This window comes from Malaclemys terrapin, chromosome 8 (genome assembly GCF_027887155.1).
Source record: "Malaclemys terrapin pileata isolate rMalTer1 chromosome 8, rMalTer1.hap1, whole genome shotgun sequence".
In the NCBI taxonomy this organism is placed as follows: Eukaryota; Metazoa; Chordata; order Testudines; family Emydidae; genus Malaclemys; species Malaclemys terrapin.
Window position 1 is genome coordinate 30,886,099 of NC_071512.1, and position 19,425 is coordinate 30,905,523.

Consider the following 19,425-nt stretch of genomic DNA (forward strand, 5'->3'; position numbering starts at 1 on the left):
AACCCTGGTGTAATTCAACTGAATTCTGTGGAGTTACACCAAGGATGAACATGATGTATGGATTGTAGAAACTTAAAACAGGAACAAAACCATTACCATAGAGTCCTTCCATAAGGTTTTTGAATAAGCGAAATCTGGAAAGGAAAATTGTAGAGAAGCAGTGGGGCACCAAGGCAGGAATATATTGATCTTAATGCAGCAGCTTTTTGACACTGTGGAAAGGATTTGAAGATTTTGTTTACTGCAGGAAATGTTCCTATTTTACTCATATATATTTTGTTGGATGTTGGTATCTGTTCCGGATAATTTTAGGTTGTGCACAAAGAGCTCTTCAGATCTCAAAGGGTGAAACCCACTTACGCTTTTAATGCAGGGCTTACACGATATGTAGGGTTTTGTTCAGGCCCTCTGCACTGGGGTGAGTTTCTCTCTATCTAACTAGTTGGGAATAGTTTGTAACAGTCACATGCATTTTGTTTAATACTTTTAAATAAGTGCTGAATGCATTTACTGTCTCCTTTAAGCTATAGCATATCACAATAATCATCTTAGCCATTTAGATATAATTAAACATCTTTTTTAAAAAAGAAACCAATTGGAAGCATTTCTTACTATTTACAAGCCTTTTAAAGTAGCATTTGCTTTAGCTGCTCCTGGGATGGCCAGCCATTCTCCCAATGGGAAAACTCTCCTACCGCTGCAATATATAATCCTTTATCATCAAAGCATGTGGGAAAATTTCCCAGTATTTAATTTTGGTTATCAAGAGAACAAAGCAATCTGCCGTCAGCAATAAGGAAGGATTGCACACTTAAAATATAGAGGTTATTCTCCTCTCAGTGCATGTGCATGACTCATCATTAATGGCAGGTACACAGGACCATATTTTGCCCTTGATTCCCTTCAGAATAAATGGGAGTTTTGCACAAAAACTGCAGTGGAATATGGCACAAAGAGGCGAGGCCCTTGTTAAGGAGACACTCAAATGTGGCATAAATGCATTGGATGCCTCTGGATTTGGTGAGTAGTGGGATGTACTGTATTTTACCCAGCCCTGCTATGGTTTGTGGTTTATTGTTATTACCTAATGATCCCCACATGAATCTCCATTAGCACTATTTATTCAAATTCTGTTATTAAGAGCAAATGCAGACCAGTGGTTATAAAAATCCATCTCTCTTTCCTTTATGCTAATTGTGTAGTAGTAATGACACACAACTTTGTATAGTAGTAAAACGTCATGTTGTTTGCATCATTTTCCTTCATCAATCATTCAGATTTACACATGTTTTTAATATTACTTCTCATGTTAGTTCAAAACCATTATAACCACCTAATATTCAATTTACAGCTGTGGAACAACTATTTTCATCTGGCAGTGGCTTTTATTACCCAGGATTCTCTGCAACTAGAACATTTCTCCCATGCAAAGTACAATAAGATCCTGAATAAGTAAGTATAATATCAATATCTTAGATGGTATTTCCTTTACTTTCATAATAAAACATCAATAAAACCAGTGGTTTTTCCTTTTTCTCTTCTAGATATGGGGATATGAGACGTTTAATTGGCTTTGCTATCCGTGACATGTGGTACAAACTTGGTGAGTAACTATACAGTCTCAAGCACATCTGTACCCATAGTGCCCCCACTTCTCTTTGGAAAGAGTCTGTGACATGATTCAGGAATTTTAAATAGATCTGATTTTCAACACTGTCAGATGTTCTTCCTTTGGCAGCCCAAGCAGATGCTGCCACCAGCAAAATCACTTCATCTGCATGGTGTCTGTTATACATCTGAAAACTCACAAGCTGTTCTCTTAAAATTTAAGAAAGGATTCTCAGAAGATTTCAGCAATATTGTCTAAATCCACACCAGAATTAGTTACATTTTCCCTGCTGTGGTTTTGTATTCAAACTAGATGTAGGATTTCAGATAGTCTGAAGGTTAGGGGCTGTTTGGAACTACGTTAGTTGTGGGCCCATCACTATTATTACACCCTGCATACAGCCACGTAAGAGAGCAGTGGCAGAACTTACATTGTGAGTCCCAAACTGAAATGATGATGATGATAATCTTCTTCTCCTCCTTAAATTATTCTCACCCTGCTTTTAGGGATCTGAGTGGAAGACTATATATGCAATCAATACCTGTGACTATATGGTGATAATGAGACCTGGAAAAGTCTGGAATTTAGTTCTGCTAATCACCCAAAAGACTAGATCTTTTGGTCTTGCTATCTGAATCTGTAAAGGTCAAACCCTCTGTCCTCTTACAAACTCCATCATAGATTTTAATGTCAGAAGGGATTATTAGATCATCTAGTCTGGCCTCCTGCATAACATGTTTCAGCCAGTTAACCCTGTATTCAGCCCAGTCATCTGCATTTCACTAAAGCATATCTTCCAGAAAGGCATCTTGGTTTGAAGACATCAAGCGAGGGAGAATCCATTACTTCTCTTGATAGTTTGTTCCAATGGTTAATCACGCTCATTGTTAAAAATGTGTGCCTTATTTCTAATTTGATTTTTCTTATGCCTTTCTCCACTAGATTAGAGAGACTTTAAATACCCCATATTTTCTCCCCTTATACTTGTACACTATAATCAAATTACCCCATTATCTTCTTTTTGATAAGTTAAACAGACTAAGTTCGTCAAGTCTCTCACTGTAAAGCTTTTTTCCAGTCTTTGAAACACATTTTGGTCTACTCCTGCCTCGTTCCAAAATCCAGGATTGTCTTCAGGGGAGGGATAAACAACCTCTCTCATCTAGACCTAGGAAGCAGGGAGCCATTCCCTGTTAACTGCTGAAGTGATCTGACACTTGCCAAAGAGAACCCCCACCCTCCACTGCAGGGCAAATACAACAGGATAATGGTGAGCTTAAAAATGCAGTCACTTCACCAAGGAAAACCAACAAACATGGCTTCTGCTGATTCACCTGAGTATCTGGGGCTAGGCTGAATAAACTAGGGGCCTGGAAGGAATGCAATGAGTCTTATATAATTTGTCCAACCACATCTTGAAACTTTTAGCCAGAAATGTACAATTAAAAGGTATCTTGAAATGTTCACAGCTATCCAAGGGAGGAGAAGTTCCATGGACTCAAAAATAAGCAAATTTTGTAGGTTTATTTCATGGAAAATATTTCATGTAGCTCTATAAGAGATGGGTGTGTTTAAAATATAAATATTATATTTATCTTCCACTGGTTAGATTTCTGAACCTGGTATATGTTTAAGCTTTGTAATAGCTAGTTTAAATTTAGTCATGTGTCTGGTGTCTGTTACCTCCACTTTAATTATGCTACTGCCTTAATCCCAGGTTATTTCCATTCTGAACATATGCTTATTTTGCTGAAATGAAATGCATTTTTTCCATTGGCACTTACAGTCATAATTCAGTGGCATTGTATTATAGTGAAACTCTAATAGAGGAAAATGCTAGTTGAACAGATGTGGTTTGGTTTTATCAACATTAAAAAAAATAAAAAGTTAGCAGATCTGTCTAGGGATTTGTGAACAAAGTTCAACTAGCAGAGAAATCTTACTCCTGGGTCAATGTCCCCTAAAATATTAAATCACTGGCTAAGCTTTTCTTCTTCTTATTCTCATCCTCCTTATCTCTGTCATCTGTGGGGCCTGTTCTAGGCTTTCTCCAGTGAGTTGCTGTGGATTGGCTAGCTCTCTGTAGTATTGAAGATACATGGTAAATCCCATTCTTCCCAAAGATGCCAACTCCCAAATAGGCCCTCTCTTGCATTTGGAGCATTCAGTCCCCTTTCCAAGGCCTATTATAATGAAATGTGCTTACACTTCATTTCTATGTACACCAGTCATAGAGACTAAGGCCAAGGTATTAAAAGGCATCTAGTGGATTTGAACGCTGATTTCCCATTAAAATTAATGTGATTTGGATGGCCAAATATATCAGGCAGCTTTGAAAATCTCAGCCTAAGGGCCCAGTCCTGCTTCTGTTGAAGTTATCCTATTGTCCTATCCAATTGTTCTAATTACTTGAATGTGAGCAGACCCTAAATATTTTGTATTGTATGGATAGCTACCTTTTTCATACTCCTCTAAATGATTATATGAGAGAGAAAAGCATTGTGAAGTAGAACCCAATCTCGAACCATGTTCTTTAGTTTCCCAAATGGTATCCCTTGCTTTTCTGTGTACTAACCAGTGAAAATTGAATGCAGGGGCCCATATTAAGGAAATAGAGAGGAAAATATGTCTGGTTACTTTAAAATCATGTTGACCTCTGAAAAGAGAGCAAAAAGCTACAGTATGAAAGATGTCAGCTCACATTAAATTTGTTCATCTTAGAGGTAGAGCTCAGAAATGACAAATGTCCTTTTTGGTTACGGAACATGTAGCTCCAACCTATCAAACAATCATAGCTTCAGTTACAGCCCCGGGGGTCACTTTCTTTTATGTAAGGGGAGATCTAAAAGTCTAAATGGATTGGGGATGAACATAATTTGTTCTAAAGAAAAAATCAACAAGTCATGAGTAGAAAATACAGGGTATCATTAAAGGCTGCTGCATACTTAGCTTTCTTGCCATTTTGTTGGTCTAAGGGTATTCTAGGCAAATTTAATTATCTACAAATGAGCCATTTTCAGCTGTTTGCTCTACAGTAAGCAATGACAGACTTCTGTTGAGTATCAAACATGAGTACTGCCTATCCCATCACTTTTTTGTTCTTTAACATGTAGGATAACTGTGGAAAATGCAGGGTGTCTGTTTCCTTCACACATGTAGTATCACATTGTATTGATAGGTACAAGATTCTGTAATGTATTCACCTTTCTACCCAAGACTTCATTGTGACAAGGATTCCTTACATCAAAACATTGTTGTAGTGTGTCCTTTTTCCTGAATTTTTGCATCAATACATCTTATTTGAGGGGAATGAAATTTTCCCCTTACAGTATGTCCAGATCTTCTTAGGTTTGTATTTCCCTCACTGAAGTTAGGATAGACACCGGAAGGGAGAGAGTATGTAGAGGCAGGAGTTATCTGAGCCTCAGAAGGCAACACCTGAAGCAGACAGTTGCTGAGGCTGTTATAACACCCTATACTATGAAATCAATTATACTTTTCAAATATGTACTGAAAGGGGCTGTGTTAGTTGCATAAAGACATGGAAAATATTCTTTTCTGCTAAAAGACTTGTTTGGGTCTCTTTCATGAAGAGCACTGAGATTTCTTTGATATCTATATTTCACTGTGCAGTTGCCCAACTGACCCCGATGTCAGTGCTTGCCTGTGCATTTTGAATGTTTGCACTCGTCCTAGTGATCAGATACTCTGTGGTAATGTTTATTTAAACCCTGCAAATTCTTAATTTGAGACTAGAGCGTTTCTTTGCTTTTAGACAGAGATTTTAATGCAACAAATATTATTCAGGCAAGTCTGGTTAAGGCTTACTATTTTAGCATATTGATTGTTTAGATTTCAAAGCAATCATTAAAAAAAAAAAATCTGCCCAATTAAGAGCAAAAGAAAAAGAAAGCCTTTAAAACCACTGTCGTCATTCTCATTCTTTAGTGTCTGGTAGCAGTAGGTGTGCCTTTTAAGTTAATCTCTTTTCCCAAATCAACCCTTGCTTTGTGAACCCAAAAACATCTCCACTATTATTTTTCTTAAATCCAGTAACATTGCAGAACATCTCTAGAGTCATTCCATTCACTCTGTATTACACTGCCTGTATGAGGGTCGTTCTCTGCTTCTACTGCCCCCCCCCCAGACCTAACAATCTGTGCCATAGCAACAGCCAGAAAAAAGGCCATCTTAGAAAATTCAGACATTATCAGTGTCATAACCATCATTTGATATTAATTCTCCTCCGATTTATTTGATCTAATTTCCAAACTGCTACTGTCTAAAGAAAAAAACTTCATAACAAAAGTAAATACCATAAACCATACACAGACCTTTATAACTTAGATAAGAGAACATGTCATATAGCTATTGTAATACTCTCTCCAATTGATTGGTTTGGGGGGAGGGATGTCTTAGAGCCTGATTACTTTTCACTGCAAGCATTTACAGTAGGGTATTCAGTAAGATGTGAAAAGCTGAAAAATTGAAAGGATGCCAAAGTGTGAATTCATTCAGCTGGCATAAATGCTCATTTCAAGTAGCAAATGACCCAGTACCTTGAAATGAGAGTATATCCCTCAACATGCCTTCTGCTTCTGAAAAAGAATTAAGAAAGATGTGTAACTAACTGTGAGACCATTACTGAAACAGATAGTTATAACAGTATTTTAATGGCTAAAAATCTTAGATTGTTTCTTACCAAAATGGTAGTTTTCTTCTCTTTTCCAATACTCTTTTCACCATTCTGTTTTAGGCCAGAATAAAATCTGCTTTATTCCGGGGATGGTTGGACCGATCTTGGAAATGACTCTGATTCCAGAAGTTGAACTACGAAAAGCCACGATCCCAATCTTCTTTGATATGATGCTGTGTGAATATCATAAAACAGGAGAATTCAAAAAGGTAATAGAAAGATACATAGGATTTGTTTTAATAGCTACATTATTCTTAAGGACTCTGAATAGAGCTGGGCATCTGCTTCAAAAAGGTATTAAGCATTTGTTAACATTTAATTGTGAACTGTATGCAGTGAGTTTTCTGTTTGCAGAAAGTGAAAAACCCAGGAAATTTTGTGTGACGATGTTTGGGTGCAAGTGCAAAAAAAGTGACTTAATGTAGCCCTCTTTCCGCTTTTAAACAAACGAGTCATTCAAACATGAAACGGACACACTATCACGAGATGCAGAATACCTGAAGTAATAGTTATAGTGAATAGTTTCCAATACATGAAATATTATTAGAGTTGGTCATAAAACCCAAACTTTTCCCACAGAAAATTTCACAGGAAAAATCCCATTTCAAAACTTTTGAACCAAAATGTAAGATTTTCAATGAGAATTTTGTAAATGAAAAAAAAAAATGTTAATTTAATCTTAAAATGTTATTCAATTTTGTTTTTCAGAAACTGATTTTTTTTAATTTGTTCTTTTATTCCCCCTTTCTCTCCCTTTTAAAATCCCTTCCCACTTTCTTCCACTGGAAAAAGCAGGGGGGAGTGGAGAGGTAAAAAAAAGGTTAAAAAGTGCAAAAGTGATTAAACACCCGCTTTTCACAGATCTTTGCTGTTTTATAACTGGAAAAACTTTGAAAACAAAAGTTTGTGAAAGTCAGGTTTTATTAAGGAAAATGCTTTCCATCCCCCTAAAATTTTCCATCTGGAACACAGAACATTTTTGTCTACATAAATTTTGATAAAAACAGGAAAATAGTAAAAAAAAAAAAAGTTGACCAGCTCTAATGTTCATAGAATATTTGTCAAATAAATTCAAATAACAAACAAGTGTGGTCCAGTGGTCGGGTCCTGCACTAAGACTCAGGAGACCTGGATTCTAGTGCCAACTCTGTCACTGACCTACTGTGTCCCCTTCGGCAAGTTGCTTTACCTCTTTGTCCTTTTGTTTCCCTTCCTGTGTATCAGATAGTAAGCTCTTTGGGGCAGGATTGTCTTAAACTGTGTTTGTACAGCACCTAGCATAATGACACCTCTAGGTACTGCTGCATACAAATCATAAATGATAACAATCAGCCTGCATATTGATAAATGACAATACATTAAATTAGTATAAAAATCGGTTACATTTCACTATCTACAATGTTAGTTGACAAAAATTGAGTACATTACTAATGTATGCACATGTATATCTGTGCTTTAGTTTATATGGGACAAAATTTTTCTATTAGCTGAACACGGAACAAAGTGGCAGATGAAATTTCCAGTTTGTTTAGTAGTTTAGCACAAGTCTTTTGGTTTAAGGCCAAGATTAAAAACCACTTTGCCTCTGTGCATCTGTTCTTTCCATGTCCTAATAGTTCTATATTTACTTTCTTAAAAATGTTTTCCTATTCTTGGCTTATACTTCATCTCTTGGGATAGATGCATAGACCTACATACACCAAAAAACCCTGGAAACACATCAGTCAAACTGACTGATTTTCAAGGACAAAAGCTTAAGGACCTAGAAGATGCCAGACACCCACATGACCCTTACATTATGCAGATATAAATATGTTTCAGGTGATATTTTTCTTCAGTGTAGAGGAACAAAGATGTTCACTTTAGTATACTTTAAGAATAATTGCCTAATAGTTTTCATTGGATAGTCACTTGTGCTGCATTATTATTTTATGATGTTTGTTATACTTCATTGGACTCCATAGTGTTGCTTTTGAAATTAAAATCATTTTTATGAGTTGAAAAGCATGTCTCCTCTTTGCCTGCAATTGCATTGGCATGATTAAGATAAACTTTTTAAAATTCACAGTTGAAGTTTGGACTTGGAGAAAAATACACATTGGGTTGTAGTAATTTAATAATTTTCACCTCATGGATTAGTAAAGTTAAAGAAGAGACACTAATGGAAAATAAAGCATATTTATACATAATATGCAAGCATTGAAGCTCTAGTATTTGTTAAAGAATAGTTTTAAAGTGGACAGTAATATTGTTTGTGAAGTAAGATATTTTCTTTAAAAAGATGAAGTGTAAAATTTTCAAAAATGAGTTGGGCACTTAGGAGCCTTCCAATGAAACTTTAGTCTTCTGTGTGCCTAAGTCGCTTTTGAAAATGGGATGTAGTCTTCTAAATGTCCCAGGTGATTTTGAAATTCCCCCCCAATTCAGTTAAGGATATGAAGATTAGCTACATTTATCAAATACTATTGTACTTCAGCCATTCTTAGAAGATATCTTTATAATTATTTGGTGCTGTAACTTTCAGGAAACAAACAGCGGGTGGAGAGGAGAAACACCACCACAACACCCAATTACCACCATAGGGGTGCCTATTGATGTATTGTAGTTCTAAGTGCACAATATACAAATATTTCTTTTGGGAACTATTGCCTGTAGTATACACGTGTAACTCCCATTGACACATAATAGAAATTATACACAGGCATGGAGGTGATTTGAACTGTAACAAAAAAAGTATAATGATCAAGAGTATCTGTAAACCATTCTTGCTGGAATGTACCAACAAGACCTCCCAATGAAAAGAACATGATCAGAGTGGTAAGCCACTAATATTTGCTATAACTGAGCTGATAAAACATCAACCAAAAAGAGAGATGCAATAAACTCGCTTCTGAAAAACTTTTTTCTAAGAACAGTAAGTAGTGTACCTCTTTGCACAGTAAATGAAAACATTATTAAAATAAACATGGATTTAAGTTAATCTTTACAAAGATTTAACTTTGGCTTATGAAAGATTAATTCACATGTAATAGTATTTCCATTCAAGTAAGCCATGTCTATTCATGTTTCCATATCTTCATTTAAATCCTTCACTTATTGCAGCCATCTGTGGACATATTCTAAAACTACTTTTCTTTCCTGACAGTTATTGAAAAAGAAAAAAATAACAGTGCTGACTAACGAGGACACAATAATAACTCTCACTAATGAAGTGTACTTGCAGGACTAGAGGGTGGATATTTACTCATATTCAGGCTATAGAAGTCATGTATCTTTCGTAGCTAATAGCTGTAGAAGGTCACTAAGTAAATGAATGGAAGTGGTTTCAGCAAGCTCCCATGCTCAGGACTCCTAGTTCTTGAAATCTTAATAGGCCCAAGGATTTAAAGGAAATAGAACTGCCTCATTATCAATAGTAAGGAGCATTTCAATTTACAACCCATCCAAAAGTTGCATGACACTTCAAACTCAAATCCACCTAACCAAAGCACAGACTGCAGACTGTGTGGTTGGTATTAAAGTCTGCTCAAATCTTTGAGGCTTTTTATTTCACTAGAAAAATACAGCAAGCAGTTTTAAAGCCATATTGGATCCTGTTACAAGCAGGCATCACTCCACTGAAGTCGATGGAGATACATCTTTATGTACTAGGGCTGAATTTTGCACTTAAACTTTAGGAATCAAAGGCTTCTCCTGTGAATGTTTGCCAGCATCTTTTATTTATTTTAGTTCAAGCAACCATCTGCTTTTGACAAACTGCCAGTGCATGCAGTTAGTGTTGTTACAGGGGAAAGAAAAGGACTTATGAGGGCTGAAGAAATCAGTTTTAGTAGTTTCTTCTTCCCAATTCTTGGTTTTCTTTCTGGATCAAGCAACGTGGAATTATCACCTCCTCTTTAGAAATGAAATCCATTTCTTACCAACTGCTCAGTACATACTAGGGAGGATTTTATTGGTTGATGATTTGTCTTAAATAGTGGCTGACCATATGCTGCCCTCACACTTCTGCATATTACTATGGCAAACATTCAAACGGGGAAATCTTGATAGTCTACAGGTCACAGCTCTACCGAGCGGCTCAGAATGCTACCCACCCACCTCAAGAGGTGGGAAACTTGATGGGGCTGGCAGTGATTGGGACAGATGCAGCTGAAAGAAAGAGGAGAACACGCTAAGGGAACGAAGGGCTGCTCCTCCCCTGCTGAGTTTCTAGCCACTCATTGGCTAACTTGAGGAGGAAAGAAACTGATTGGTCCATCACGCTCCCCTTTTGTTGATTTAAACCCTAGTCCAAACCATATGGAGCCACTTTTTGCTCCATTCCAGCAGCCCCACCCTCCCCAACCTGTACTGGTAACTTTGAAGCTGTGTTTTGTGGAGGCTGTGAGTCTGACCAATCACCTGTTTTGGGTTAACTAGGAATTATTTCTTCCTATAGAGGCTAAATTAACACAGGGCTGGGAAATTTTTTTTTTTTTTTTTGCCTTCCCTGCAGCATCCTGGAGGCATTGTTAAGTTAAATAGGAATAGGATTTAATAATTAACAATAGTAAACAGGTTAGTTTGTCACAGTTTGCTGCCAGTCTCCAGTGCAGTTAAAAGAACCAATCTTCAGAAGAAAAAGACACAGAATTTTACTGTGGGAACTTGTGTTCCTGAGATAGGGGCAGACCATGTGGCCTTCACAGGCTAAGGTGCCCTCTTTTAGTACCTCCGTCCCTCTTGTGGGAGGGTGGGTAGTTTGACTCAAATGAGTGAGTGGAATCTGTGGGGTAGGCTGAGGAGAGTCTATCCTGAGTTATATGGTAGAAACCCTGTAACTGCCTTTCACTGGAATCACTTAGTCTTCTGGTAGGTGAGAGTATGGGTCCCAGGGTGGGTAGCCCCCTTCCCCTGTGTTAAGTTCAGTAAAGTTGTGGCCTGCCGCTTCAAACCCAGAGATGGATTTCTCCTCATTCAATGCCATTTTCACATCAAACACAACACCATCTGTTTAACCTTGTCTCATGTTCTGTGCATCTTTTGCACACACAGCAATCCTGTACTTTGGTGATCCTCCAATTTGCCTGTGCCTGAAACGATGGAACTTTGCTACTTCCCACTTTTCAATATCTCTGCCATATACAATGCAGAAGGCAGTTCTTTTGATCAGAATGAATCATTTAAAATTACCTTAGCTCTGACATTAGGTTAGTATTTATTACTCCACTGACCCAGTTTGGAGCTGCTGGTACTCTGATTACAATAAACCGTGATGGAAACAGGAGCACCAAAATGGATGGCGGTTCTTTCATTAGGTGCTAAACTACTACTGGGGCGCACAGCACTCTGTTCATCACCCCTAACCTGCCAAAACTGTTTATGGCCTCTTCAGCGAGAGATGCTCCCATTTCATTTGGGATTCATGCACAAGAAATTAAAAAAGAAAGCAAAGGTAAGTATCCTCCTTTTCCTCCTGTCCAAAACAGGAAATAGATTTTCAGTCCATTTTGTCCAACATTGACCTAATTCTTAAAGTTGCTGAGAGCCTTAGCTCATAAGAATGCTTTATATGTGAGCCCCTTATGAAATTTTCCTTATAGCTCTGTCACATGTATTAGCTGCATCAGTTTGGAAGCCTTTCACAATCTTCTAAGTATGCCACAGTGTTAAAAATAACAACAAAATACTTACTGCAAAGTTGAGTTATGTTCTTATGTTCATTTCTGCAGTACTTGCTAATATGCCGATGTTACTGTTTTTCATAAATGTAGATGCTGCACATGCTAGCAAAGTGGCATTCAGAAAAGATTTCAGAGTAGCAGCCGTGTTGGTATGTATCGCAAAAAGAACAGGAATACTTGTGGCACCTTAGAGACTAACAGATTTATTTGAGCATAAGCTTTCGTGGGCTAAAACCCACTTCATTGGTTGCATGCAGTGGAAAATACAATAGGAAGATATCTATATATATATATATATATACTGTGACAAAGTTCCTCCTCTATCTTGGTGTGTCCTGCGCTTATTGGCAGATTTTCTTGCCACAGAGATTCACCATGTGGGTTGGGGAACAGGCCAGAGACCTTCCCCTCTGGAAGAACCCAAAGTCCAGGTCAATTGGGAGGTTTGGGGGGAACCCAGGCCCGCCCTCTACTCCAGGTTCCAGCCCAGGGCCCTGTGGACTGCAGCTGTCTATAGTGCCTCCTGTAACAGCTGCATGACAGCTACAACTCCCTGGGCTACTTCCCCATGGCCTCCTCCAAACACCTTCCTTATTCTCACCACAGGACCTTCCTCCTGGTGTCTGATAACGCTTGTGCTCCTCAGTCCTCCAGCAGCACACCCTCTCAGTTCCTTGCACCTCTTGCTCCCAGCTCCTCACACCACAAACTGAAGTGAGCTCCTTTTAAAACCCAGGTGCCTTGATTAGCCTGCCTCAGTTGATTCTAGCAGCTTCTTCTTAATTGGCTCCAGGTGTCCTAATTAGCCTGCCTGCCTTAACTGGTTCTAGCATGTTCCTGATTACTCTAGTGCAGCCCCTTCTCTGGTCACTCAGGGAACAGAAAACTACTCATCCAGTGACCAGTATATTTGCCCTCTACCAGACTCCTGTACCCCACTGGTCTGGGTCTGTCACAATACACACACACACACACACACACACACACACACACACACACACATCATGAAACAATGGGTGTTACCATAAACACTATAACAAGAGTGATCAGTTAAGGTGAGCTATTTCCAGCAGGAGAGAAGGGAAAAAACAACAACTTTTTGTAGTGGTAATCAAAACGGCCCATTTCCAGCAGTTGACAAGAAGGTGTGAGGAACCGTAGGGGGAAAAAATAAACATGGAGAAATAGTTTTACTTTGTGTAATGACCCATAAGTCGCAATATTACACCCAAAAAATGTCAAAAACCGACTCCAACGAGAGACTGCTGAATTGGAATTAATTTGCAAATTGGACACCATTAAATTAGGCTTGAATAAAGACTGGGAACGGATGGGTCATTACACAAAGTAAAACTATTTCCCCATGTTTATTTCCCCTACACACACACACACACACACACACACGGTTCCTCACACCTTCTTGTCAACTGCTGGAAATGGGCCATTTTGATTACCACTACAAAAAGTTGTTTTTTTTTTCTCTCCTGCTGGTAATAGCTCTCCTTAACTGATCACTCTTGTTATAGTGTGTATGGTAACACCCATTGTTTCATGTTCTCTGTGTATATATCTTCCTACTGTATTTTCCACTGCATGCATCCGATGAAGTGGGGTTTAGCCCACAAAAGCTTATGCTCAAATAAATTTGTTAGTCTCTAACGTGCCACAAGTATTCCTATTCAGAAAAGAATCCTTGAGGGCTGTTAACCCTGCAGACATATCCTATATTAACTCATTGAGCACCTAGTCCAAAATAAGAAAACACCTTCCCTTTTCCCCCTCCTTGCTCTGCTCTTTTATATATAGTTTGAACAGTTCTAATTTCTCATTCCCTTATCTTTACAGCTCCATAATATTTTCTAACACCATGGCATATTAGATGATTCTGAAGTGCTTCCTAAAATGATCAATACTGTTTTGAGCTGATGGAAATGTTAGTCATTTTCTCTTTAATGAGTGCATCTTTATCAACATTCATTCATTTTTCACTTCTTAAACTCAAACCCGAGTAGAAAACTTGAATCACAGAATTTCCTTTTTATATGCCCAGGAAAGTGATGTAGTAGCCCACACCTATTGTTCTAGATCAGTGGTTCTCAAACTTCATTATACCGCGACCCCCCACTGACAACAAAAACTACTACACAATACCAGGAGGGACGGGCCTGTCGCCAGAACCCTGCCATCCAGGGCTGAAGCCCTCAGTCTTCGGCTTCAGCCCCAGGCAGGGGGGCTTGGGCTTTGGCCCCAGGCCCCAGCAAGTCTAAGCCAGCCCTGGCTTAGTCACGACCACAGTTTGAGAACTGTTATTCTAGATCAAATTAATTCTTCCAGTATTCCTTAGAAGTCACATATGGGTATTGAGTGAGCTCTGCTCAGGAAAGGAAATCTGAGAAACTCAACAGTGAATAGCTCAACCCTAAAAGCCAGTTCAACATTTGTCTGTTAAATTAAAGCTGTGAATCTCAATACCACATAAATTTTTCTCCTACAGCTTTGAAGGACACATCTCAGTATGTTATATGAGGACTTCCTACAAATTACATAGCTTATAAGTGTGTTCCTCTTCTGAGGAACACCTAATTGGAACTATTGTACTAATTGCAGTATTTTGGCTATAAGTGGCAAAGCAGTTTGGCATAATTATCATTTCATACTCTGAAAGAATTCTGTTGGTCTTTGACATCAGTTGGCCCTATTTAGCCAAGTCCCAAGAGAGAAGCAACGACTGTCTAGTTTTCAGGAGGAGCATAATGAATGTCTGAACCTTAATTGTTAATTAAATGGCAGACTGATGTCAGAAACTTCTGACCGAAGAATTTTTAACCTGACACATTGAAAGACAAAATGTACAATGAAGTGTCTCCATACAGGATGTGGATTTGCCTGTAACTGAAGGAATTGTCAAATATATATATAAAATCTCTCTCCAAAGTAGCAACATGGGATTCCAGATCCTTCCCAGTGCTGTAATGGCTGAATCTGTGGCAGACCTTAGACTAGCTCCTTCACCCAAGACTGGAAGTGTTGGAGAGGATTACACTTAGTCCCTGGAGAGTGGGGATACATTGTGTTCCAATCTACTAAGCACCTCAGATCAACATGGTATGGATTGTCTCTAGACTGAACAGCCTCAGGCTTTCGTTGGCTGAAGGGAGAGCCCTAGACCCAGATCCAGCAAAGCACTTAGCACATGCTTAACTCTGAAGTGAGTAGGACTATTCATGTGCTTAAATTGTTTGCTGCATTGGGTCCAGTGTGTATAAAGCAGCACTATATACTTGGAGCATATCATATACATATCTATACAGAACACCACATATTTATTTCTGTTGTGTTTGTCTCAGCTGTCTAATATTTGTTTTTTTAGACATTAACACCTAATAAAACACCCATAATGAACTTGATGGCTCACCAAGCTAAATGCTTTTTAATACAATGAATAACTAATATGTGGAACTCATTGCCACAAGGTATTATTGAGGCAAAAATGTTGATCTGGGTAATGAGAACATCCACAGTTAAATTAGATAGGATTAAAAAAATTACCATAAACCTCTAATCTTCTGACAAAGCAAAGAGACTACTCACACAACAATACCACCCTATAGTGGTTTTTTTTCTGATTAGATGTTATAATTACTTGGATGAGAAATAACAAAGAAAACCAAGGAGCTGCAAGATGAATTTGAGAAAACAGGTGACACTTCCCCTCCAAAGTCTGTTTGGATATGGAAGCATAGTGAAAGGAGAGACAGAAACAAGTTTTGGCTGATATATAAAACTGAGGCCCTAAGTACTTATCTTTAGAGAGGCCCCATTATGTGTTGCACACAAGTATATCTGGGGCCTGCATTATCTGGCTGAATGTAGCAGTAGTATTAAAATGTATAATATGTTCTTTTGTCTTAATTCTCCCCTATAGTTTCAACTGGATACCACATTTTCTATGTACTCTGGGGAAAACAAATAGTGCTCTGTTTGTGTGTATCACATAAAGACTGCTACTTTTATACACCTAAGAGATCTTTGTATATATTGAGTGAGGTGATCCTTGTACAGAGCAGGTACCTTTTAAACTGTTGCCTTTTTACCATTCTAAGGAAAGGACATGCCAGGAATACCATAAACACCTTGCGTAATGGTAAAAGAAAATGTCAGCCCATTAAACATTCAGACAATAATGGGACTTTTGGGTCCTTTGATATAAAAGGAGTCATATTCATGTATTTAATATTTCCAAATACTCCATTTCCAGAACTTAATGCAATCTACATAATGTACTGCATTGTCCTTGCCAAACTAATTATTAATTATAAACTCTTAAGACAAGAATTTAAACATGGTAGGTTGACTTAACGGTTCCAAAATGACAAAGCAATTTCCTTTATACAATGCACTGTAAGAACTTTTAAATGACAAATGCTACAGCACACAACTGCTTAGGTTACTTAATTAAATCTTTTGGCTGATTCCTTTCTAAGATTGCAAAGGGAGAAAACATGTCTAACTACAACAAATTTTAATTCCATTGTTATATATATTTCTGATTATTTTTGCTATTTTATATTTTACTCATTCCTAGTAAAAATGTACAGTGGCCTGAGAGTAACCAATTGTATGAAGACATTATATTCTATAAGGTTGTTCATTCAGAGTTAATCTGGAATAAAATAGTTCTGTTTCACTTTGAAGTCCTATATCTCAAGCTAGGAAGTGGTTTGCAAACCTATAATGCAAATACTTCAAAGGTATCCTTCAGGCACTATAACAATTTGTGCTTGGAAAAAGTTATTTAAAGATACTCTGGAGAGTGTTATTTAACTGGAAATTATTCTTCCATTTAAGCCTGAAAAATGTGATGTTTTTGTCATGTCACTTTAGGCTTTATTTGACCTGTGGATATCTTGATTTCTCTTACTTGAATTTTCTTGTTGTATGTGTATTGTGCATTATTCTTGTCTTTTGTCAAGACAAATACATGTGTTTTGTCTTTTTCCCTCCCTCAAGTTTGAAAATGAAATAATTTTAAATTTGGACCATGAAGTGGAAGGAGGACGTGGAGATGAGCAGTACATGCAGCTGTTTGAGTCAATGTAAGTAGTGTGTTCATGAGACAAATACCTAATGACCCATTTCCTTATCTTTTTCTACCCCCAAAAGAGGTGATTTCATTGAGAAATAAATCCATTACACAGAATCCAAGTAACACTGTATGAGATGAGATTAAAAATGAAGCACAGAGTGCAACTGTTTTAGTAAAACTTAAATGGTTTTGCCCTTTGAAATGTCAGTGGGTTGATTTTTGGTATATTTTCCAACAGCTTAATTTCTAAGAAAATATAAGTAGTTGGCCACTAAAAGAGAGAGAATTGTTCCTGTTTAACTCAAACGGATCTGCATACCCTGGATCAAGGATATTCAAGAATCTCATGGGTGGTTTTTTTTGTTCTTTTGCATTCCCTTTCCTGTGTTTATTTCACATTTTCACATTGTATATTTTATCTTTGACAAGGCATTCATGCATGCCCAGCAAGAACAGGGCATCTCAGGCTATCTTCTTACAGTTCTCAATATCATACGGGCACTGAAGGAGAGTATGCTTAGTATTTCCAACATTATGCTGTGATTTATAATGGCAGTGACCATAATTTGCTGCAATTTAATAAATATAGTTCCAGTAACTTGTCATGCTTGGAAGTGCCATCCATATATATTTACTATCTCAAGCTTGGGACATTTTGGGTTTCTCATTTGAGCTGCTCAAATTCTGTTTCAAACATGCATAGAATTTGAGTCATAATTATTTTGAACTGCTCTTCCTGCAGTGCCTTACTTTCACTATTCATAGGTGTTCTTGAAAGTACGTCTACTGCAAGAAGCTTCTTCCATGCATGTATTTCATATTTAATATGTGATTGTGCACTTTGTGAACTTTTTCTGAAGTCTATGTTTTGTACAATGGTTTCCTTAGAAGCAGGAGCTCATTTTGCAGGTCAGCTTCCAATCCATGTGAGTTTGTATCATCTGAGAACTTGGCCTCTGTTAATCTCAAAATGTTTCAGTACTGGTTCTCCAGTGACAACATTTTTCCCCCCAAACACTTCTCATTTAGTGATCAACCCAGTATGTCCTATATTCTCTCCAAGCAGCATTCTGAATAGAACACTTACATCTGATGAATTTGATAGGATATTGTAACGTGCCTCTAGATCTCTGTGAGGCTTCCTTGTTTGGGAATTCTTCCATTACTACGTGGGGGTCCAGCAGAATTCCATTGTGTGTCCTATGTAACTAAGCATAGTCATCATTTGTGTGTGTTCAATTTAAGGCTCTCATTTTGTATAGCTTTTCTTGTAGTGTTGATTATTTTCTCTGTATGTCTGCTCATCAACAGTTACTGCCACTACATGCAGATTCACAAAGATCTGAGGGAATGTTAAAAAGAAGTAATTTAAACTTGTATACATCACAGCAGGCTTTGAGAAAGAAGAGGTTTTGCTTTTTCTCTATAGAATTGAGCTTCCCAAAATTAAAAATACTTACGCATTTTGAAGTGTGCCTAAACTGACAACTTCAGTATGTAGGTCTGTTACCTATGGTCAATAGTCTCACTTGAAAGCTGGGTTTTTTTGTAAAGAAAAGAAACATTTCCCAAGTGACTTTCTTGTGTACACTCCTGAGTATTCTTGACATTTGGAATGACTTTGTCTAGCAGTTTGCAATCCCCTTCATGACCCCACCACTGTAGATCTCCAGTGCCCCTGGATTTACTGCAAGGCTGATTTTTCCTCCCTTATTACTTTTTCCAGAAAAAATTGTATGGGTTTCAATGACCTCACTGTTATGGTCCCTACCAGTCTGAGCAATTCACGTGGCTTCCTTTGTGCTGTTTAATCAGAGGTTTGACTTTATTCTGAAACCAGGTGTGATATGTAATAATGTTAGCAAGAGACTGATTTTTATTTACGGGCCCCCAATGTCATGAGATGGGTCAGAGTTACAAGAAGGTTTTATCCATTACATATGGTAGGGATCAGTATCCACAGCTGGTATGGCCGTGTGACTTGTCTGTCCATCATGATTCCTTATAACCAAAAAAGACAAGAGGAGAGAATTAGTAACAGGGGTTTGAGATCTCCTCTGATGCCACATTCCAAAACTCAACAATATAGTGTGCTTAATAATTAGAGATTAATTGTTCATAGGGCAGCATCAGGTGAGGAAGGGAAAAGATGGCTATGAAAAGCTCACAAATTAAAGCTAGTAAAATCTGAGTGTTTACATAGAACTTTTAATCTGGGGATTTCAACACAGTTTACCCATCTGAAAAAGGGGAAGAAAAGCAATGTGATATCCACGTTAAGTGACTTGCCCAAGTAAGATGACTTCATAGGAACAAAGCAAAGGATAGTATTGGAGAAACCTGACTTTTAGTTGCCTTATTCAATCACTAG

General features: G+C 37.8%; 1 protein-coding gene across 1 annotated transcript in view; it reads left to right on the top strand.

The window, feature by feature from the left end:
- The window catches only part of DOCK2 (dedicator of cytokinesis 2), a 500,577-nt gene that overhangs the window by 420,421 nt on the left and 60,731 nt on the right, over positions 1 to 19,425 (top strand). The window contains exons 31-34 of the mRNA XM_054038081.1: positions 1,352 to 1,452; positions 1,545 to 1,603; positions 6,366 to 6,514; positions 16,979 to 17,064. Coding sequence (XP_053894056.1) covers positions 1,352 to 1,452; positions 1,545 to 1,603; positions 6,366 to 6,514; positions 16,979 to 17,064 — 395 coding nt within the window. The remainder of the gene's footprint in view (positions 1 to 1,351; positions 1,453 to 1,544; positions 1,604 to 6,365; positions 6,515 to 16,978; positions 17,065 to 19,425) is intronic.